This window comes from Achroia grisella, unplaced genomic scaffold (genome assembly GCF_030625045.1).
Source record: "Achroia grisella isolate CSIRO2021 unplaced genomic scaffold, CSIRO_AGI_Agris_v1 utg524, whole genome shotgun sequence".
Taxonomy (NCBI): Eukaryota; Metazoa; Arthropoda; class Insecta; order Lepidoptera; family Pyralidae; genus Achroia; species Achroia grisella.
In genome coordinates this window covers 68,765-93,835 of record NW_026712915.1, presented here as the reverse complement: position 1 = coordinate 93,835, position 25,071 = coordinate 68,765, and the positions used below count along the sequence as shown (strand labels likewise).

Here is a 25,071-nt window from a genome sequence, read left to right as displayed (position 1 = left end):
TATAAACCACAGGATAGCTACAGCCAAAATATAGTCTGCGAAACATTTAAAGTTGTTAAATCAAAATTGTACAGTAATATAGGTCAGTGGTTCTCAACCAGTGATCTATAAACCTGTTCACTATAGCCAAAATATAGCCGGCGAAAGATTAAATACTACAAATAAAATTGTCGTTAAATTAAAATTGTACAGTAACTGATAATAACTTATTTACTATCGTTTGCCGTAATTTTATCACTGTACAATTAGACACCACATCTGCATTACAATTTAAAACAGAATCCTCAACTTGACATACAATTGACGTACAATTGGTCAATTTACTAACACTGTTTGCCGTGTACTGTAATACTAGGCCAGTGGTTCTCAAACTAGACCTACTAGACTAGAGAAGTTTACTCCTGTTCGCTAATATAGTTAGCGAAAGATTTAAAATTACAAATAATTTTTATTTGTCGTTAAATCAAAATTGTACAGTAATACGAGCCGCTGGTTCTCAACCAGGGGTCTGTAAACTTGATCGACTATAGGCGAAAGTTTATAATAGTAATAAGATATAGATGAGTATGGATGCATGTATATTACTCTCTCACGCAAAACCTACTGAACGGATTTTGATGAAACTTTACAATAATATAGCTTATACATCACAATAACAGATAGGCTATACATTTCACGAGGGTGAATCCGCTGGCACAGCTAGTATATATATATTAGGGAACGCTAAAAATTTGTCCTAATGACATCATCAGTTGGAAGAATCTCTAAAAATGCTAATTGAGGAGATCATTTCGCAATTGTATGTACCGATCGGGTGTCAATGAGGCGGTCACGACGTAGGTCGACGTTCGCACATAACTGTTCATTAAAAAAAATTGAATGAATGATACAGTTATAGTATGGCCAGTGTTATTGCATCTCAAAAGGATACTATGGTCGCTCAGTGTTCAAAATTCGACCACATTTTTTTATACCACGTACGTGGCAAACAAGCATACGGCCCATCTGATGGTAAACAGTTACGATAGCCTATGTACATCTGAAACACCAGGGGTGTCAAGTGCGCGTTGCCGGTCCTTAATATAGTTGAATATAATAATTGAATTTTATATATTACGTAGGTGGCAAACAAACATACGGTCCATCTAATAGTAATGGATTACAGTAGCCTATGGACGCCTGAAACACCAGAGGTGTCACGTGCGCGTTGTCGACCCTCAAGAAACCTTAATATAGCCTAGTTGAAAAACCCCATGCTGTTGTCTCTCGAGAAAACCTCCGAAGACAGTTCATTAATTTAACATTCAGTAAGACTATAGACAAATAACATTAATCTGTTCTCAATTTGACCACAGACTTCACAATAACTGTCTGTCAAATACAGGGTAGTTTGTGGAATGTTTATTTTTTATGTAACGTGACATAAAGAATGTTTAATTAAAAAAAATAAAAGTATAGACATCCTACACTCTGTCTCTATATAAACTATAAGTGTGCAAAATTACGTACACCTCCGTTCGCGAAATTTTTGGTAAAAAGGTATAAAATCAATAGACGGCCTTGGTGGACCTTACTTCCGATGGTCGCGGGTTCGGTTCCTCGCACGGTACAAACATTTGTATTGACGAGTATGATTGTTAATATCGGTCTGGGTATTTGCTATCTATATTATGTATGTATTTACAATAAAATGTGTGTGTGTGTTGTGTGTGTGGGTGCATGATATTGTGTGTGTGTATGTGTTTATATATTATTATTATTATATCAAAATGTATGCGTCAGAGAGTTTGTTAGACAAATAAAATACCTGCATGTATGCGACACTGATATTTATGTTTATCACGTGACACCCACTGGTTTGTAAATGCTCCGTTGATTCATACAAACGGTTCTGGCCTAGCCCGGATCCTTATTCATTTGTTCAACCAAACAATGTACCGTGAGTAGGTAGATACAACTAAGTACATGAGTATTATGAGAGTTTACTAACGCAATGATGCAACATCCGCATATTGTATCCATTTAAAAAATAATTAAACAATTATACCATGCTGCATTTACAAAAAAAAACGTGATTTTTTGTAGGTCTTCTCGATTGAAACCATATCCTGTATATAATTAATAAAAAAACTTGACAGACAGTAAAAAATAGGAAAGAGCTCTCTTAGAGTAAACTAATACGTTATTTATAATATAAAACTACCACAAAAATTGCCATAAACATTTCAAATCTTATCTAAAAAAATTATTAAAATTTTTACGTTTTCGAACATTTTAAAATCTAAAATCTAAATCACCATCCCAAGAATCCCATTTAATCAGTTTGTTCTAATTGAATATATATATATATATACTAAACTGGACCGGTAGGTATAATATTAATAAAAAAACTTAACATAGTTCATAAGCGGTTAAAATGTCTTACATAAATAACCTAACCTAACCAAACGTGGAGAAAATTCGGATGTCACTCGTTATGTACAAAAGAATAAATCACGAGAAAAGTGACCCCAGTGATTTAGCGAAGTGATATTTGAAGAGAAAAAAAAAATGTGGTAAAAAATACCCTTTTTTCTAAGAATACAAACAAAAACACACTGACAAACTCACCTTCACTCATCCTTATACCATACCATTTATCTAGGGTCGGCGTAATATGTTTTTCTCTTCCATTCATCCCTGATCGCAGTCATCGTTATTTACTCCCTTGCTATATCATCTTTCAGACAGTCCTTTTTCGGCCCTCCATCTCTTCCTCTGCCCTTATAACCAACCACATTCATACACACATTTCCTAAAATATTCTCAGACAGATAATACTAGGAATAAAAGGAACATGGCAAATAGAAAATTAATTCTAGAATATGTGTTTACGGGAGTCATAGACTTGAAAAGTCAATCCTGATTAACGGCGAGCATAGATAAGAAATAAATTTTTTGCCTTGAAGTAAATCTTTATCAATCACCTTGCAGTATTCCAATAAAATTTTTCCATTGCTCTACGTTTGTGTTACATCATTATTATGCATATTGTCGTAATCAAATTTATCGAAAATCACGGGATATTCGCTGTTCAGATATTAGAATGTTCCTGAAGAAATCAAACATTGACGGGCTTATTAACGATGATAAAACGTGATGGATTATACCAAACATTAGTCACGGGAACTGATCTGATATGACAATAAAATTTGATAGAAATAATCTTAACAACACAAAACAAATTCTCATTGATTTCAACAATAATGTTTTGCATCGTAAGCTGAACAATAACAGCACCACCATCCTCAAGAAATACGTTCTAACCAGAATATATTTATTTATTATGTTCCCGCAACTTATTATTATATTATATTATATTAATTATTATAGCCTATATATTTTGATATATAAGCTATATTACTGTAAAGTTTCATCAAAATCCGTTTAAGAGTAACAAACATCCATCCATCTACACACATATTTTCGCATTTATAATATTAGTAAGATATCACGGTATTTGTGGATTCCCATGCTTTGCTTTCCAGAGGGCGTTTCCTAAAGTTTTACGTTGCAAACCGTATTGTCCAATTATTGGGACTATTTAAAGATTTTATCATTATAAACAAATAGAATAAACTACGTAATAGTAATAAGTAAACTAGAATAAGAAACAATCTGAACAATGTGTTTTATGCCATCACGCCTCCTATTGTGGATGGCACAATAGTTCTTATGATAGCTTATTAATAACCATTTAACAAGAGTCGTCACATCTCTTTAAAGTTATTATGATGCAAAGTGTATGTACATACGATAACATACTGTCAGTACAAAGAACTTGTGCGATATCTGCGAGTGGTACGCAGCGAAACATTAGATACTGTGTTTAATTTATGGAAAACGACATGAAAAAAAAACAGACAATAATAAACCTTATAAAATAAGTATATACGAAATAAATTCAATTAAGTAATACCTGCACGTTGGAGAATGTGTAATTAATAGTGACACATCTGACATTCTTCGTCTAAATAGATCTAGTATTCATCATTTACAGAGACTAAGGAAATAGCGTTATGAAAAATCCTGAATATATTTTGAATAAAGGAAAAAATGTGAAAAAAAAGTCAAAGATAATTTCTCTTTCTAACAATAAAAAAACTAACAAGTTATCACGTCTAATAATATATGAACGGATAGTGTTACGTTTATAATAAATTTTAGCGCAAACCGTATCTGACCAATTCAAGGCTATTAGAGAAACGACAGTTTTGTTCCACAAACTAACGAAGCCGTGGTAAAACGCGTATTTTCTCTGTTCTGTACTAATAAAATTAAAATAGATACAGATACAGAGATTCATGATGACCTATATACGATATAAAAGGATTGAATAACACGGGAAAGCTGAAATAAAAGGAAATATACACAAAGTGAAATTAATATCTAAGACACTCGTACCAAGACGCTGTTAGAACTTTAAAAAAAAAGGTGGACGAAATTCCATTCGCATAACTTTCGTTTCACTATTTAATTATTTCTAAATATTATATCAGAGTAGCGTTAAGATATTTTTAATATGCACGGAAAATTGAATCTCATGCCAGTCATTGTTTGACAAGACAATTGTTCTTAACGAGGACATACGAATACCCTATAATCTTCTTTGATAATATGCTCTGTAATTAAACAATAGAAATACAAATAAAAATAAACAATTGTAATATCGTTTAAGTATGTTCAGTGCAAAGTAAGATTCTTTTGCATATAATTCAATTAAATATCCCATGGATGAGAATGATATAACACAGAATGGTGAGATAGTGAAAGGAAAGTTTGCGTGAAAAATTATAAATAGTTTACAGCATTTACAATGTTCGCACCTAGAGCCATTATCTATTCTTGAAGTCCAGGCTACCTTCACAACGCACATTTATGATGTTTAATAATAAGTTACTGTGGCATTGGAGTGAAGTGTTAGTAAGCAACGTGATTGTGAGTTCACAATTATCTTATCACATGTTCATTCCATTGTCTCCCCATGTGTTGACAAAATTGAAAGGCCATGTTGAATCCTGTCCAAGCATTGCACATTCTCCGATATCACAGACAAACATATAATTTACCAGATCCCTCCACATACTACTTATTTCAACTACAATAATACAATGTACACTACTAACCAGGGCAGGAATTCCAAAGATTCTTGTTTATCCCGTAAACTAGAGAATAGATCAAGCATTACAAATTAGCGATTATACGATACAACTACTAAATATAATAATAGTAATTATTAGGGACTGGCAACAATGTTACCCTATTCAATATATATTCCATAGTTATTTGATCTAAGAGAGTTCATTACAGTTCTGAGTTGAGATTATCATCAATTGATTCCAACAGGGGGCATATTTACAAATTTTGCAAAAGTAATTTTGGCATGCATTATTCTTTTTAATTTAATATTGTCGATGTAAGTTAACAAGCTCTGGTCCTAAATCGCGTTACATTAAATTCTTTAATTTTTTAGTAATTTTTATTGTCTTTTGTTATATAACAATGTTAAACGAATCTACAGTCACGTACATCAAGTCCTTGGTATCCACATGATATGTTGTAAAAACGTAAAATTTCATAACAACAGCGTAAACAATGTAAACATATGGTAGACGTAGACAAAATTTATCAAATAATAAAGCTGTCTTTTTTATATGAACACCTTGATTGAGAATGATGTGCCGCGTCTGTGTGTGTACGTATCGTAGTCATTAATTGCAAACGTTTCAGCGTTATGATAAATAACCTGTGATGCACCCAAACAGACGTGACGTACACATGAAACGTGATTTAGGAAGCCAGATTCAGTGATCGTATTTAAACTGTAGTTGATATACTCAACAATTTAATTCTGCAAGTTCGTTTACAACATTTGATGCTTCAAATTTAATTCCAACTACGGTTTAATTGTTCGTATCGTTCAAATCGTGTCGGTGGGAGGGTCTCGCTAGTGTAGTATGTACACACGCATACATACCCTAGTTGGACGTGTCCAATATGTCTGTTCGGGTCGTCGGATATCAGCGCGCGCGTCATCGACTCAGTGGTATTGGCACCACCCTCGTGCTATCGGACAAACATAGACAAATACAGACATAGCCCAGGACGGATACAATAAGCCCGATACATATGTGACGCAGGCATGTTCCATTGTCTGTTGTAGTAAAAAAGTAGCACCAACGGTTCGCTGTGGAAAAACATTCTGGAGCTACGCGAACTGTACGTGTGCTGTTACCTAGCTATCGCTAATCAACATTCAATAAAGCATCCTGTATTGTTAGTTTGTTGCTACTCAATATAATTATTACGTGTCCAAATTACGGTGTAAGTTCATATGTAAATAAGAGATAAACTAATCAGCTCGCAAGTGTTGTTTGATCGTGACATACTATGCTACTCGTACAAGAACATAAAATAATAATGGCATGCACATGACATGTGTACATAAAGCATGAAGGAATGAAAACAGAAAATAAAACAATAATAACTTTCACGCTCGCTTTCGACGACTCGGATGGACTTCAAAAATAAATCATGTTTCGGGGAAACGTGTTAGTTGAAACTCACTCAGGCAGCTTGGTTAGCACGCTTCTGTCGCTCGCACTATATCACGAAGCGCGAAATTGGGACTGACGACTTGGGGGGTGGGGTCTGCTCTATGCTAAGCTATCATTCCATCACACAAGAAGTCAAAGAGAGTGGTTATGTTGATGATATACTATAAACCGGCCGACTCCAATGCTTGCCTGAGTGGTGATCGGTAGACTCCCGTATCAGCGTCACAGTACAAGCGCTGCAAAAATAATAACGCTCTAGACATACTTTGACTTCGACGCTAATCGCTATTGGATCGAACCACCCCATACACGAGACCTATCACATACTGTAACGTAGAAGTCAAAGAGCGTCACAGAGCGGTTGTAAACAATCGGTCCATACCCCAATTTGAGCGCTTGCCCTCCCGCCATGAGTCCCTCCTCCCCCAGTAGGGTCACTTGTTCCTCCTCACGCGACGGGTCCGCCATCTTGTACACACATACGCCAAAATTGCGACAAGGTCAATGACGAGCCAATGTCAATGTCACAGTCGTGGGAAATTTGATTTATGACCATGAAGACATTAAACTAATATACTAGTAGACACTAATTATAATACACATAAATTAACATCATTTGCCGTTTCCACTTTATGGTGGCGTAAAAAAAGTACGATGTGACATTGACGTTGTGACGTCATTGACTTACTCAAAAACGCAACTGGATGATCCAGTCGTTGATTATTGTTGGTTTAAGTCCAAATTTTGATGATATCGATTTAAAATAAAGTAGTAGGAAGACCCACGACCTTGATTAAAAAGAAAATTATGTTCGCAGTGTGAGAATCCAATTAATAAATGAATTAGTAATACTCAATTATATAACTGTTATTCAAGTGCTTGTTACTTAGATAATATAACTTAGCAGTAATAATTTAAATATAATATTAATGAGACATTGACTGAAAACAAGAGAACAATAAATAAAGAAAAGATGAGATCAAATAAAGTAAAATTTGGAATCGATCGTTGAGCTAATTTTTTCTACAACAGCAATTCTAGCCTTGACTTCACACTTAGCGCCAGTGCCATTGACATTCATTTATAGGTTTTTTTACCTCATCCTACTGTATGTACATAACTTGAACATAATTAGGATTAAAGTACAGCCTCGCTTGCTATGCATAGTTTCTATCAATCATAATGAATTGTAAATGTGGAGACAGAAATTACGTCCGTCGTGGTCGTAACAAATTACGATGTTGATTTTAGTGTACGGAACATGGATTATCTTATCGGACGAAAATCTAATTAATTTACAATGGTCGACAGGAGTGACGGAGTTCGTTGCGTCAGTGTAAATAGGCATCAGCGTATTCGACAGTAATTGATTGGAAATCATGTGATTTGTGTCGAATCGCGTGGCATTAATTGTTTGCTGTGTAATTATTGATTTTTATAAGACAGTGTTGCCAATTTTACCTTCATCAAAAATGCTATTATTTACATATGATTATACCACTTTGTAATATTTCTCTGATTGTTCTTGCATTTTTCGATGCAAGACTTGTATTTTGCACTTACCTCGTCAAAGAATACTTGTGTCTTCCTAAGAATATGCTTCAGTTCGGTCAGCTCAAGGAAGTTCCTCTTCAAGGCCTCCGCATTCTGGTTCACTTCACGGAGCTCATTTTCTAGTTTCTCGAAGGTGGCCTAAAGTATGGTTTATTATTACACTGTGTCCACAGGAAAGTGGAAATATAGATGTAAGAATATATGGAAAGGTGGTACTAAAGTTTCTAAAGTACTTTAGTCTATTTTGTCTACATAACTCCATTATAATCGAAATATACTAACTAACATAATATTCAATATTCGCCTTTGAAAATAATAATGTTCCTTTCCATCTCATAGGCATGAGAATAATAGTCCAAAATTATAATAATTACAGTACCTACAGTCAATTTGGAGTCAATTAGTCCTTTTTCTAACAATATACATATATTTTCAGATCGACATTCAAATATAATCACTTTGATAACACCTAGTCACCGCAGTTAATTTCTGGTGAATATATCACAATGGGATGAATCACATGATTTCATACTCTCTCTATTCAGCCTCCATTAGAGCACTGTTAACGCAGATGGGTTTATAGTTCTATTTCACTATTGATGATAAGTTAAAAATGCCAAGGGTTAACAAATCCTGTTAATTTTTGAACAGGATTATTGTTCAAAATAATGGAAGACATTTTGAATGGAAAGAAATTGTAATGTTTCTATTTCAAAAAGAATTACTGTATCGTGATGGAACGCAACTGTTAGGCGTTTGTTTGTTTGTCTAGCGTGAGTCTGGACTCAGACACACGCGTGAATAGTGTTGTATAACAGTTTTTAGATATATAGGTATTAGATAATTGTAGTTGTGATTAGCTAATGTTTGGAGCTTTCAATGCAAAACAGTAAACTAATGCATTCAAACAAGACTCGCTGTTACGTTTAGTAAAATTAAGATTATAAATTAAGATATTTATTCTATAAACACAAAATAAATATCCTAATTTTTAATGTTCTTGGGAATTCTTGGGGTGCATGAGGTGACCAAAAATGACTAATAAATAAAAAAGTAAACAATAAAAAAGTTGCGAAGTTAACATGTTTTAGAAAGATCATAACGAGGAAAACGAGGACGATGTGAAAGATGACATAAATCTTTCATAAATATGAAAGACTAAACTTAAAGAAAAATTTGAAAATTGATCTTTAAGTTTAGTCTTTCATTTAAGGAGAATAATGTAAAGTTTATAAAGATCAGACAGTGGTAGAAGGAAATTATGACGACACAATAATTACTATTGGTCTGTGAAATGCTTTAATTTCCTTAAGTGTAACTGACGACGAATATATGAAATATTAACTCTTAACTCAGAACTTACCTCAAGGTCGATCATCTCCCTCGGCTGCGGTGCCTCCGGGCACTCTCCCGGGATCTCCAGCATGGGGATCCCGTCGCGGCGGATCTCTTTCTCCAGGTAGCGGAGCTTCCGCTCCATCTCGTCGCAGCGGCGGACCTCATTGACGAACTTGCGTTGAAACGCGTTCACATCCGGGTTCAACTAAAGGTAATAAAGTGTTTATTTAATAAGCTGTGTCCAGACAATTCAGGTAAATATATTCTACTAGCAGTGCCCGCAGTTTCACTTATTATATATATATATAGGTACTATGTTTTATTCTTGTGTAAAGGCTATATTATTGTAAAGTTTCATTAAAATCCGTTCAATAGTTTTTGCGTGAAAGTTACTCTTTGAAACATCCATTCATCCACTTACAAACTTCCGCATTTCTAATATCATTAAGAAATAAGATGTGACCTTCCATTTTAATATGTACAAATTGAATATACAACTGTTTAACAAACATTCAAAATACCAACTTCAATAGTCTTTATAAATAGATGTTATATAGGCATGAAATGATGTGTGCAAGTCAGTTCACTCTGCCTACCCCATAAGGGAAATATAATTTTATTGTATTTCAAAACAAAATATCCTAAATATTTAATATATGTAGATAATTGGTGGCTCTTCCTGGCTTCCCCCATATGAAAACAGCATTCCAAATTAGTAGCATAAAAGACATTACTGTTTGAGAGTGATAAATAACTAACTAACTTACTACTAAGTTTATTTAAATAAAAAATATTTATTTCCAACTAATGAAATATTTTTAAAAACAAGGACATACAGTCCCATAGCTAAAATAGGTTTATTATGTTTGATATAATATCAAAAAGTAAGATATATACAACATATAAGATAAGATACAACAAGTATTACAGAAAAAAAAACCCTCATCAGAATGGTGAGTATTTGCCATTCACCATCCTGATAAGGGATTTTTCTAAGGTGCTGCACCTTATTTTAACTCATCCATATTTGCTTTATAGGGGCATTGACAATAAAATAAATAGCTAAACATTCAATTAAAGAGCATTATATAAGCTAAGATAATTACAAGTACAGCAGATAAGATATTTTTTTTACCAAGTTGATATGTATTAGTTATTACTAGTTATCTATCAACTGAAACATTAAATTATTACCTGAAATAAATTATCAATTATAGATTACAAGTCACATTTTTTACCATCACATGACCAATTATTTAGTGATAAAAAAGTAGGTTACCTAAGTAAAGTTCACAAATTATATCATAAAGAATTCTAACTCAGAAATAGAAGTTAACTTAATCAAATAAATTTAATAAAAGCACTTATACATTTTTTATTCCATCACCAATTTGGAATGCAGATTCAGCCAAGAGGAATAAGCAAATATGACATTTTTTATTCATATTAATATTTTAAGATTAAGTGTGAATACCTTTAATTCTCAAACTTACAAAATAATAAAATATATTGTGAATTTGTGAATTGTTTATTTATTAATTTTTATTCATAATTTATTGCACCTTAAAAAAATACCAAACAAACCAATATTCATAGTATCTAGATACAAAATGCAGTCTTATTGCTTAAGCAATTAGTTACTTTAATAAACTTTTTTAATTAGGTTTTTAATTCCACTGTACCTTTTTTTGTGAATTTACAATAAAGATACATTACATTAAAAAATTCACTATATTTGTAAATTATGACCTCAATTTGTGAATTATCACCATCTGACCATGTTAATGTTAGTCATGACATGACTGAATACAGTTTGATTAGAGTACAATAAGTGTAATGTAAAAAACCGAATTTTCTTGTTTGTTATACTGTTAGAGGTATATCACAAATGAGTAGTGACTCAATAATAATAACATATGAAATCTAGATGTCATAGAAGTTTAGGAAATTTAATACCTGTATTACTTGTTTAAATTTTCATAAAAATCTTTATATTCTCAACAGTTTTTCAAATGTACTGAAGTCTCAATAAGGAATGAACAATTTGTTTAGTCATTTCTTATTTAATATTTGTATAATCAACTACATATAGCATATTCTAACTGAGCCTGTGACTTAGTACATATGTAACATTTGTATTACAGTCATAATATGTTAATAAAGTTCCCCAACAATAGTTTTCCTCATATATCTTTCATATACAGACAGGGATCAGTTACATTCCTATTCTATTTATAGATATATAAGTTTTATTTAACATCAATTAATACACAAAGTCTTTCCGTGAAAGATAAGTAAGTGAAGTAAAGAAGTCAAAGATAAGTTTTTTTTTACAATTAACACAGCACCAACTATACAGAGCTTATGTTATAGGTACTAGACAACTGATATAAATACTTGGATATATATATATTTTTGTAAATACATGCATAATATATATAGAAAACACCCAGATCGATACAAACAATCATGAATAAATGCTTGTACCATGCAAGGCATCAAACCCGTGACCATCATAAGAAAAGCAGTGTGCTAAACTGCTAAACCACTGAGGCGGTCAAGTTCTCAGAGTCATTCTTTTTAATTTACATAACAAACACACAAGATGTAATAAATACTAGACAATCTCATTATATACACAATTCAATCACTACAATTGTAAATTGACAATGCTTAAATGAAATGAGCTATCATTATGTATGCTAATACATATTGATGGGTCATTTTATTTATAGAGGAAGTTGAAATCATATTCAGATTACATTATGAATCCACTCACATGTTTTTGTATTATATAGAATAGATTAAATAATGAATAATGATTTGCTTGTTTTTGTATTCTATGGAATATATACAGAACTAGCTGTACCTGCGACTTCGTCCACATGGAATTTAACTATATTTTCCTAAAATAAAATATTTTTTCTAATATAAAAATAGCCTAAGTTACTCCTTATTATATCAGCTACCTGCCAATAAAAGTCCTGTCACAATCGCCATTTCAGAGATTAGCCGGAACAAACAGACAGACAGATAAAAAATTGCAAAAATATTATTTTGGTGTATGTACCATATTTATATTCATATGCATGTAGTACAACATTTTTACTTAAACATTACAAACAGACACTCCAATTTTATTTATATGTATAGATGTATAGATAACTTTGTGAAGTTATTAATGAAAAGTGTATGTACAACTGTTTTCTGTATTCTATGGAATATGTACATCATAACTATGAAGTCATTAATGAAAAATAAATTAAATTATACTGAAATTCTATTCTTTTATTCTGTGGTAGGTATATGTACAATTGAATAAGAATAAATTTGATTGTGAATAATGAAGTTATTAATTAAATAAATGTATATTTAATAGAGTATGTTAACAAAAATCTTAGAATCTCTTTTTGCCAAAATAATGATATAAAATTAGAAAGGTTATTTACACAGATAATAATATAGAATATAATTTTTATTTTAACCCTTAATGCAAAAAGAGGTGTGTTAAGTTTTACATGCCTGTGAGTATGTGTGTTTATCTGTGGGATTATTGCTCCTACATTAAGGGACAGATTCCTAGTGAATTTGTCACGATGGGCTAACTGACCTGACCTTATGTTCATCTTATCATCCTCCACTGGTACCTCGCCACCATAAACCGTTAGCGCAGGCGGGTACACCACTTCATTATTATCCCCAAAAAAAAGGGGACTGATTATGATGCCGTTTTATGTTTTTTTTAACTCAGCATCATTGAGATGGTTCTCATCTACAGTTTTTTAGAGTATTCCTTTTTATATGGAGGTCGCTTATAGTTTTTAATTCTATAAATAACTGAGTAATTCCTATTGAGATACATATTAATATTGATTGTCTTTCGTGACTTGACGATGTCAAGAACTTAGCATATAATAAGCAAAAAGGAATCTCTGTACAGACTATAGACAGAGCATGTGTACAGAGACAGACTGACAAAGTTATAATATTATGATATTATGTACAGACAGTGACTTAAAACTATGATGTGGAATACAATCTCCATGAACGGGGTCAAAGTTTTTCTATAAAATATCTGTGTATTATATTGTATGTTCAATACTGATGATTCATAGAGAAAGCTCTGTACTCACGTCCCGGAACTGAACAAGCCCCAACTCTCCCAGTTCAGACACGCATGCATACGCTGCTTCACTTTGCAAGAAAAGTTGGCATAATGTCATTTCTTCACTTCTGAATAACGACCCCATTTTGCAGGTTTTTTAACGATACACTCAGAACAATAAACTTTTTACGAACGAAAACGAAAGGTTTCGTCGCATTAGTCTGCGGACAGACTTCGGCGGCGACGAAACCGAATTAAATGGAAAAATCAATCAATAACAAAGATTCTTCCATCTGATAAAATACATGCCGTAAGGATAAAAGTGAACTGTCAACGAGTGAACTGATTGACGAAACCGTACATAACTGAAGTGGCAAATGTGGAACTGCGCAACTGGCAACTGAATGATTAAAGAGTGACTGAATGAAATCTCCTTATCAAAAGTCAATATAGGGATCACACTCCCGAAATTTAAAGTCCCATTGTAAGCAAAATGATGTCAGAAGACATGAAAAAGGCAAATGTATAGTTTGTAAATTAAACTTTGTCAACGAATATTAACTTTACTGTCACTATATTTTTAAGTAGATATATTATCAATGATAAATTATCTAAAAAGAATTGTAACCATTTTAAAAAATAATAAGGTACATACAACAGTTTTGATATTTTCCTTTTAGTGTCTAGAAGTATCTACGTAAACATTTATCCACTATTAATAGTATGTAAATAAGTATGTTCGTCAAAGAAACAATCAACGTTGGAGTAATTCTAACTATGGACAGCACATTTCTTGTGACTGTGTTGAAAGTTAAAAACCTAGATTTAAATCTCATGCTTAATCTGAATGTAATTGTACATATTGGAATGAACATCTGACTAAATTCTTAATTCGGTTATATTTTCCCTACTATTAGTATAATGTAATTTGTTTATGTGATTTTATACTTATTATCTTTATTTACAGAAGTTTCCTAAACAATAATTTGTATGCTAATTGCTCAAAAGACGGGTATATTATTTTGTTGGTTACTCTTGAATCATCCACCTCTTTCTCACTAAGTTTCTGTCCCTTTTTCACTATTGATTATATTAAATTAACATTTACGAAGTAACCCACCAAAATGACTATAAATAAAAATAAGTGTACATTTTTATAATCACTGTGCATCTTTCTTAAAATCTTCCGTCGTACATTGCAGTTGATTACATCTATTTGAAGGAATAATTTGTTCATTTACAATGAGTAATTTTGCTTCTAAATGAAGAATATGATATACACAGTATTTGTAAATGCTACAATAGACCATGTATTACCCAACCAAATTAAATATTACACAAGAGTAATTTTTCTTATAGTTTCTCTCTTTTACACTTATAAAGAACAAATATAGCTATCTCTTTATTTATCTGTGACATTTCAATTAAATTACCTCCAATTAGTGTGGGAGTTAGTTATGAATTGAGGTTAGAAATTGAAGCTTAAAATAAAAATAATTTATTATTAGACCATGAATAGCATTTACTCTGAATGAAAAACGAATCAAAATGGTATATATCTGTACTTTATGCGATCCTTATTTTATTTAGAATTTAATATATGTTATAATTTTACATAATTGTTACTTTACAGGCCCTACTTGGTGCTCAACTTGTTATTACTCTGATAATGGTGTCAGTGATTCAAAAATTAGGAAACTACTCGTTTGCCAGGTGGCTGTTATGTTCACAAGGTTTATATAGATATTTGTATCCAGACAATAGTGAATTGAAAACTTTGGCAGGGGTACCAAAAGACAAGCCAAAGGGTAAGAAAGGGGGTAAGCATGATTCCAATGGGAAGCCAGAAACGTTTCACGTGCCCCGTAGTCTTGATATACAACTGGAAACGGCGCCGGTGACTCCACTAGATGTAGTGCATTTAAGGTTTTATACAGAGTACCTGTGGATTGTAGATTTTTCTCTGTACACTAGTATAGTATACATTATGTCAGAGGTGAGTTTAGTTGTTATAGCATGTCTTAAACATTGCTTAATATTAATTGTTTAGACACATATATTCTTTATATACATAAAAGCTTAAATTCCCTATAAACCTATTTTAACTTACATGCTTTTTCAGTTTCTTTCAATAATTGAATTGTTTGACCTAATAAACAATTAGTCACTTGAAAATAATTACTGATAGAGTCTATAAGTGTGATGAGGTCTTAGACTACCGGTCTATAGGTGACAGATTTAATATAATGTTACATGCGACACACACTCAGACATATGCCTGCTTGTATAAACATCTAAATATATATAACTCAAAGGTGACTGACATAGTGATCTATCAATACACAGCCCAAACCACTGGATGGATTGGGCTGAAAATTGGCAAGCAGGTAGATGTTATAACGTAGGCATCAGCTAAGAAAGGATTTTGATTAATTCTACCCCAAAAGGGGATGAAAGTTTATATGAAACTTTGTCAATTTTAAACCGATCGGGCTGAGACTTTGCATGCATAAAGCTACTATGACATAGGCATCCTCTAAAAAAGGATTTTGATAAATTCCACCCCTAAGGGGTGGTAATAAATTAACGCGAATGAAGCCACGGGCAAAAGCTGTTCCAAACAATCTCTTCTTTATGTTTCTTTTCTCTTAATTATGTTTAGTAAAAGGTATCTTTATTTATAATTTATAATTTTTTTTTTCTTTTCTACTATACATATTATAAAATAAAGTTCTCATCTACTGTTTCTTTGCATATATATTTTAAATTATGCAAAGGATTTTAATACAGTTTTTAGCAATAGATAGAGTGATGAAGTTTAATATGTAATACATGTACACCCATCCAAAGCTGTGGCAAGCAGTTAATTAAATATAAACATATTATATATTATGGATTCTTTGACTAATAAACATACTTTATATTTACAGGTGTACACATCAATATTTCCATTGAAAGATGAATTCAATTTGAGTATGGTATGGTGTTTCTTGGTGGTACTGTTTTCATTGTATCCTTTTATTTACATGCATCTCTACCCATGACCAGGAAATATTATAGCTATGTTATAATAAATATTGCATTTTGACAGTCTCAGTGGTCTAGAGATGTGGCACGCCAATTTACTTCCAATGGTTGTGGGTACGATTCCTCACACAGTGCAATCATGAGTATGATTTTTTTATTCATCTGGTTTTCTCTATATTACTTATTTTTTATTTTGTACCCATTACACAAGCTCTGCTAACCTTGGGAATAGTTAACACTGTCTGAATTGTCCAGAAAAATAATTAAAATGTATGCAATTGTTTATAAAAAATTTTGATGACCATAACTCAAACACAGAAAAATTCTATTATCACTTACAAAACAGTATTTCACAAGTGAGGAATCAATTGGCGAGAGATCAACGTGTATCGTGGCATTCTGTATATTCCTACTGATAGCTATGATGGTGTTAATTGTGGATGACAGTAACTTGGAGGTGGGAGTGGACCCCGCATACGACAGCTTTTATGAAAACGCGTCCAAGTTCTTGGAGAATCAAGGGTTATCATCAGTGTAAGTCATTATGAACATATAATACTATAATTAATAAAACATCACAATATTACCATATGTAATTAAACAAAAACGAAGAACACGATCAGAAAGTATATCAAATGTATGTGAAGATACGTTATGGGTTAGTTTGCCGAGATGAATATCGAACGAGTTTCAATAGTAGCAACAAACGAAGGCGTGTGAATGAAATGAATGAAATTAAGTAGATGCATATGTCTGCCCGTAAAAGATTTTATTTACCATCTACCCACTGCTCTTCAGTTTACCCGTGATCATGGCAGTGCAGTGTTTCTCTGCCGAAATAACTCAATAAAAAAAATGTGGTAAAATCCACGAATCACGATTAAAATCCATGATTTTTACTAATTATACATATGAATAATGAACGCGTCAATTTTAAAACAGTATATGTGCATATAATGTCTAAAGATGTTCTAGAAGTACTTGTATATTATTATATAATAAAAATAATTAATGGTTACTATATATATAATTAAAATATTATTTAATGGTTGATAATGAAACGGCGCACTCAAACGGTATAATCTAGTGGGGCACGAGTGGACGATGATAAGATGAAAACGTGGTCAGGTCCGTTAGTCCATCATGACGAATTCACCATGAATTTATCAAGTCGGTTTCTAGGGGGAACCGCGTGGAGTCAACTTGACATGGCCATTGCTAGCGATGGGGTCATCCATCCACATTAATAACAATGCCCTTCGCTTTTCCTACACGCGGATCACGGAATGTCCTCTCATTTACTTTTGACTAAATGGCATCGTATACGATGGACAAAAATGAATCCATATTTTTGTAATAATGTACACTGTGAATCTATAGAATGCTGTGTTCGAAATATGAATAGAAGTTCCTCTCATTTACTTTTGACTAAATGCAATAGCATATGCTGGTGATCACTACATTCTTACTAATTTGAATTAAAAATGAATCCATATTTTTGTAATAATGTACAAGCTGATTTTAAAGTATAAGAACTGGTTTACTTCTCAGTTCTTCTTAGCTGGAAAGCGCAGTGTTAGAGTGTAATATGAATAAAGATATTCTGATTTGATACCTTTAACTTGTTTCCAGTGGTCCTGCATCCAAAAAGACTTGATATTAAAAAGTTCTGTGTGTATGGATGAATTATTACTGTACTGAACGGATCATTTGATGAAACAATATAGCTAATACATTTTCACTTATTAATAAAAATCTTTAATAATTGTAATAAATGTGTGTATTTCCCAAAAGGGTTCACAGAGAAGAAGTAACAAGTCAAAAGGGACATATAAAGAATAGATATCAAAAATACAAAGTTATATATATATGTATAAAAAGAATGCGTTGAATTAATTATTTATATATAAATATATAGCGTCTGTTTGTAATATTGAAATAACCGAATGATGAATATAAATACTGTACATACACCAACATAACATTTTATATACAATTTTTGTCTGTCTGTCTAACGGAAATGTAATTATGACAGGACTTTTTTTAGGATGGGTAATGAGGAGTAACACCATTTTAGAAAAATAAAGTGGAGGATATAAAATGTAAATTGGACGAAATATAGTGATTAATGTAAAGTATGATGCGGACGAAGTCGCGCGGGTCAATTAGTAGTGAATATTAATTATGTTACAGATACTATGGTGATAGCAAAGTGAAAGCATTATTGCTGAATGCTAACTTTGCGATGCCGTTCATGTTGGTTTTACTGTGGGTCCGTCCTATCACCAGGCATTATCTTACTGTCCGAGTGTTCAGCGGGATGGAAAAACCGCTGTATGTATACTTAACTGTTAATTTTATTTATTTCCAATCAGCTTTAAGTTGTTAGCTATCTATATATGACGGGCTTGGTGGTCTAGCGATTTAGCACACCGTTTTACTCCTGATGGTCGCGGGTTCGATTCCTCGCACGGTGCAGACATTTGTATTTATGAGTATAATTGTTTGTATCAGTCTGGGTGTTTTCTATGTATAATATGTATATATTAATGAAAAAAATCTATGTATTTATATCAGTTGTCTAGTAACCATAACACAAGCTCTGCTTACACACAATATAGTCCAAAAGTTTCTAGAAAATAAGCATTATGGAGGACCGCCATTTATCCAGATGATAAGGATGGTATTTTAGTTTCTGGTATTTTTTTTTTTGCTGGTATTCATATGAACACTTTCTAAGAACACACACTCTGTGATATACGGTAGAAAATGCACAAATGATATCACATCGCAAAGCCATCTCTGAAACGGCTGGACTAATTTTAACGGAACATTCACTCGCAGATAGCTAATCTTGTAATAAGTAACTTAGGCTACTATTGTTTTAGATTTTTTATTTATTTGAATAAAGATAAGAGTTATATTCACGCGGACGAATAATAGCTAATATTAAATATATTTTTCAGTATGACATCAGATGCATTCGACACCCTGCGACTAGTGTTACTGGTGTGTACAGTGGTGCTCCGACTTGGTCTGATGCCGCGGCAGCTGCAGGCCTACCTCGACATGGCGCAGCGGAGACTCGACCTGCAGAAGAAAGAGGCCGGCCGAATCACGAACATTGATTTGCAGAAAAAGGTCAGAAATACATATATTTCAATGAATAAAGTGAATTTTCGTGAAATTGAATAAGTTATCAGAAATTAGCCATTTAGTTGAAAAAATTAAAGAGTTAATATTAAAGAAAATGCAAATGTAGCTGCGGATTATATAAGGGTTAGTTGGAAATTGTATATTAAGCGGTAACAACTAACTTTTGTTCTACAACTTTCCCTGCAACCATATATATTTTTCGAGAAAATTGGGTTCAAAGTTTTTATATAAAACAGGACTTGACACTGGTCTTTTGTACCCCCTAGGGGGTGAAGGTTGTGGCCTCGGGGCGAGTCCTTTTGCCCCGGCATCCACTCCAGGGATAACAACCCCCGAGTAACTGGGTTGACAGCCTTTTCGGGCGGGTTTCTAAAACTAACTTAAATTCTACAATCTTGAGATTAAAATAAATAAAAACTTAGGTTTGAAATAGATGGCGGTGTGTGAGATATTATTATTCAGCCCTTTAGTCGTTATAATATATAATAATAATTTTTATTTGTCTCAAACAAAAACTTTTTACACAATAGAAGTGTTGCCCATACAATAATATAATTTAAAACTAATGAATGAGACAAAACGGTTTAAAAATATATATGTTTATCTACAATATGAGATCAACGACGACGATAGCATATTAAGTTAAGTTCTAAACTACAACTAACAAAGTAAGGTAAGTTAGCGGGTACTTTGGAGCCGCTATTATTTATGTAGATAGTATTGTAGTAGATTGTGTGTGTTGGCCGCACTTGTATTGTAGTAAACCCCAGAAGGACTTATGGAGCGGCTGGAGGTCAACTCCTGCCTGACGGATACGACTTTAGTCTGAGGGCACCACTAGGGGTTCGAACCTCGGCTCAGGCCGTCGTAATTTCGATCCCCGTTTGAATTGGACGGGGGATCAATCCGAGGGGTGAGACCAGGTTGTGGCTATGTACATATTTATAATAACGAAATATTTACAATGAATATATACACAAGTAAGCGATTCGGTCTCGAATGACTGGCCAGTTATTTTATTGTTCACTCGTAACTAGGCAACGGTGTTGCCGTGTGATAATAGTTAATTCGCCACATGTTTAAATTATTAATTTTGTATCATAAATATAATATATAACTTCCAGATAGCATCAGTGTTCTACTACTTGTGCGTGGTAGCACTGCAGTACATATGCCCCATCGTAATGTGTTTGTACATGGCGCTCATATACAAAACCCTCGGAGGCTACTCCTGGACGGCGCTGTTCTATGAACGCGAGGAGATATGCACAATGGAAGACCAGGTGACTGCCAAGGACGGAGACACAGATGGTGTGGACCAGTATCAACTCGCTTGGGAGAATTTGAAAATGGTATAAAATATATTTGTCTGGATAATTTCTATGTATACTATATCTGTATTTACAAGAAAAAATCTAAGTATTTATATCAGTTGTCTGATATTCATAACATGAGCTCTGCTTGACTTGGAACTAGATGGCGCTGTGTGAATCGTCCAGGGTTATTATTAATATTAGCTTATGCGTACTTTCCCGCTTAGAATTGCTGATTAAATTGGGATGTTTTTTTATTTGCAAAGAATAACAAAATCTCAAGTCTTGTTTAGAATAAAACATGCTTAAATTTAAGTTTAATTGAATAATTATTGATTGCATTGGGATTTTTTTTTGTTTGTAAATATTTAAAACATCACATGTCCTGTTTAGAATATTCAAAAGTGCTTAAATATAATAGAGAATTTTCAATTCTATTCTATTCTAGGTGTTCACGCAAGAAGTGCATCGGGGAACGTTCGGATTCGCGACGTGGTGGTGCTGCTTCGCCTGGTTCATCACCACGTCACTGGGGCTCGGATATCAGACATACTTCAGAATCTCGTGATGCTAAAACATAGTTATGTACTAAATAATCAAATAGTATTTTATACTACGGCTTTATTAATTGCAAAGACATTATCTGCCTTTACACGGACGTGAGTGATTACATTTTACTATATTTTGTGTTCTCTCTTTCGCGAGTGATAGTGTATGTTCCATACCATTTCACTTTGTTTTGAAATTTTATTTCGTACTAGCTGACCCGCGTTACTTCATCTGCATCACACGTTACGTGACTGCTTTAGCGCTAAGGTGCTTTTGCGCCTTTTTGTAGTAATTAATTACAAAATGGCGCTAAAGCACGCACGATTGAATGCGTTCACGGTGCCACCGTCGCGGTCATTCTCGTTCTCTTTGTCTACATTTATAACTAGCTGTTCGCCCGCGTGGAATTTAACTTTATTTTCTAAAATAGAAGTAGCCTAAGTTACTCCTTACTACATCAGCTACCTGCCAAAAAAAGTCCCGTCAAAATCGGTCCAGCCATTTCAGAGATTACCCGCAACAAACAGACCGACAGACAGACAGACAAAAATTGTAAAAAATGATATTTTGGTGTATGTACCGTATTTATATTCATATGCATGTAGTAAAAAACGGTTATTTCAATATTACAAACAGACACTCCCATTTTATTTATATGTATAGATGTACCTATAGATAATCGCATTCTCCTTCTTTCTTACGTTAAAGTTGATTCGCACGTGAAAGAGCACGTAAAGGCAGCTATTCGGTGAGAAGTCTATCTTCATTGTACAGTAATTAACATCTGAATTTTGTACAAGTAGGTACATTTTGATACCTGCTTTAGCAATTTTCGCATATGTAACTTTTCGCCCCTTTGCGATTATTGAGGCCGTAACACGATATTAATTGGATTTATTTCAATGTTTGTGCCATTTTTATACGAACTAATAGAAAATGAATATAATAAAGTAATTTCAATAAATTTTATATTGTGAAAGATGATATTTAGGTTGCAAATTGTTACAAAATTATTTCTCAAGAGTATTCTTATTAATTTCTTAGTTTTTGTAATCAAATTTAGGTGAAACCTAGTTTTGAAATGAAGCGCACATAATTATGTTATATTCTAGATTTTATTAAGAATGATTTTCTAGTATTTTTTTTAGTGAACGCTAAATAGAAAAACTCTATAAGCGTTTGGAGTTGTTGCAGAAAATTCTAAAGACTTGTCCCTGTAGTGATTGTTTTGTAATTATTTATTCTATTTATATGGTATTAAGTGTTATTTTGTGTAAGTCTAGCAATATCACTATTAGTGTGAGTGAACTCTTTTTGAGGACGACTAACCTCAAAATTAAATTGTGTTTTTGGTATGCGTTTTTGTATAACTGTCAACTGATTACAATTATTACTCTGTCTTGAGATGAATAACATTGGATGTCATAGATAAACTCATAAAAATCATAAACATTAACATGTGCTCTTCAATGTCACTGACATATCTTATACCACAAAGAGTAACTGTATGCACACAGCAAACCGATAATACAACATATTTCTCTTTTTTCCGTTGTACTCCAATAGTGTTGGCCGCAGCTGGCTTTTACAGCTCCACCGAGCGAAAGGGAGCGAGTGTAGATGTCACTCCAAACCCGCGGAAGGACTTATGAAATGGCTGAAGGCCAACTCCAGCCTGACGGATACGACTTTAGTCTGAGGGCACAGCTAGGTGTTCAAACCTTGCCTCAGGCCATCGTAATTTTGATCCCCGTTTGAATTGGACGTGGGGATCGATCGGATAGAGTATCCCATAATTGTAAAGTTTCATATTTCACTTCCCACCCCTTATCCATTCAGAAACGGTTTATGGCTTAAAAATGATATATTGGAATATGTTTTTGAATCTCCCTTATATATTTTTATTATGGTTAAGATTTATGAAAGAAAGCCTCGTGGGAGGAGCAATATTTGTAATACCTCTCGAAATTCAAACGTAATTAAATAATTTTACGTACTTTTTATGATATGTTAAAATAGTCCTAAAATAATGTTCCCGAAGATTTAGAATTTAATGGCAAAAAGTCTCAATAATTTGGAAATATCAGAAACAAAATCCCACAATATATATATTAAAGTTATATAATAAATTAAAAAAAATATAAAGTAGTTGTAAATTTTAAAGACAGACAAATTAATTACAACTAGTTTTTCTATTAAGTCCAATTTTTTATTATTATATCGAAACAGGAAACCACAGTTTGTATTAATAATTAACAAACATTGAATTGTAGTTTTTTTTTTAATAGGCACAGACAATGCCTATACGCGGTCTTTGATATAAACACTTTTAATATTGTAATGTGAATATTAGTAATATACAATTATATATAGTTGTATATTTAAGGAGTTGTTATGTATTAAGGAGCTTTAGACCAAATGTGAGACGACATTGAACACAAAATTGAATGAACTAATTTAATATTATAGAAAAGAATCACTAAGTGCATGAAAATATTATAATATCAACATTTTATCTCATTTCTCTGTTGTATTATTTACTCATATTGTAATAGAAGATAATATTGTTTATTAAATGGAGCGCGACGCGCGGAGCTATCTTAGAGATCAGATATTTTTGTAACCAAAATTTCATAGAAGGTCCGTTTACGTAACGAAGGTACGTTTCATAGAAGGTTGAGTGGTAAACGTTAGATTACCACTCAAAATAAATATCCGATCGGTCACGCTCGAGTTTTTAATTATAAACGCGCTCCACTCAATATTTGACCTGGTGTGTAAGCAACACCGGTAACAAACCTAGTTTTATATAATTTGACGATTGCAGTATAAATGCCTGTGTACGCACTATGATTTTCAAGTTGGTTGTTTAAGCTTCTGGATTTGAACTGTTGTGTTCTATATATGGATTGTTTACAATAAAAACGTATTGAAAATTTTATATTATGCGTGTTTTTTTTCACACCTACTATTAAAAGTTGATACATATATATTTCGAAGTATTTTTTTTTATTTATAATAACTAAATAGATGGATTGTGTGTATAAAAGGAGAGTATGCTCAGATATGCTGATAGAGATCAGTGGTAGAGAATGACATCCTGAGCCGACCACAAATAATGGGATAAAGGCAATAAAGGACTAAAATTAATTGGTACTGTCTTATATAGTCGTGTTCAGCGTGACACCAGTGGAAGAAAATAGAATGAGGATTGTATTGAGTTTCGTAGCCAGGTCATAATTGTATAATAATATTCTGTCTTTTGATTGTGAAAGTCGATCTATAGAGTATTGTATTCATGAGTATGATTGTTTGTATCAGTCTGAGTGTTTACTATTTATATGTATGTATTTACGAAAAAAATAGATCTATGTATATCAGTTATTATATAGTACCCATAATATAAGCTTTAGCTAGCTTAACTTGGGTCGAG

At 32.8% G+C, this 25,071-nt stretch overlaps 2 protein-coding genes across 6 annotated transcripts in view; one reads left to right on the top strand and one right to left on the bottom strand.

Annotated features, from left to right (window-relative positions):
• Positions 1 to 13,989, bottom strand: part of LOC131847393 (V-type proton ATPase 116 kDa subunit a 1) — a 48,382-nt gene extending 34,393 nt beyond the window's left edge. For 2 of the 5 annotated variants that reach the window (XM_059196967.1, XM_059196968.1), the window contains exons 1-5: positions 13,622 to 13,989; positions 9,514 to 9,693; positions 8,160 to 8,288; positions 6,017 to 6,105; positions 5,166 to 5,204 (exon numbers count right to left, since the gene is read on the bottom strand). In XM_059196967.1, coding sequence (XP_059052950.1) covers positions 5,166 to 5,204; positions 6,017 to 6,105; positions 8,160 to 8,288; positions 9,514 to 9,693; positions 13,622 to 13,738 — 554 coding nt within the window. In that variant the 5' untranslated portion in view covers positions 13,739 to 13,989. Of the gene's footprint in view, positions 1 to 5,165; positions 5,205 to 6,016; positions 6,106 to 6,785; positions 6,833 to 6,978; positions 7,065 to 8,159; positions 8,289 to 9,513; positions 9,694 to 13,621 lie in introns of all 5 variants that reach the window. The other 3 variants (XM_059196970.1, XM_059196971.1, XM_059196969.1) reach the window with 3 other exon arrangements.
• A 1,059-nt stretch (positions 13,990 to 15,048) lies between these two features.
• On the top strand, positions 15,049 to 21,872 carry LOC131847379 (transmembrane protein 161B). The gene is made up of 8 exons (XM_059196944.1): positions 15,049 to 15,144; positions 15,227 to 15,589; positions 16,524 to 16,603; positions 16,939 to 17,154; positions 18,814 to 18,954; positions 19,587 to 19,761; positions 20,901 to 21,128; positions 21,538 to 21,872. The coding sequence occupies exons 1-8, from the start codon at positions 15,142 to 15,144 to the stop codon at positions 21,655 to 21,657; spliced, it is 1,326 nt and encodes a 441-aa protein (XP_059052927.1). The 5' UTR covers positions 15,049 to 15,141; the 3' UTR covers positions 21,658 to 21,872.
• The last annotated feature ends 3,199 nt before the right edge of the window (positions 21,873 to 25,071 follow it).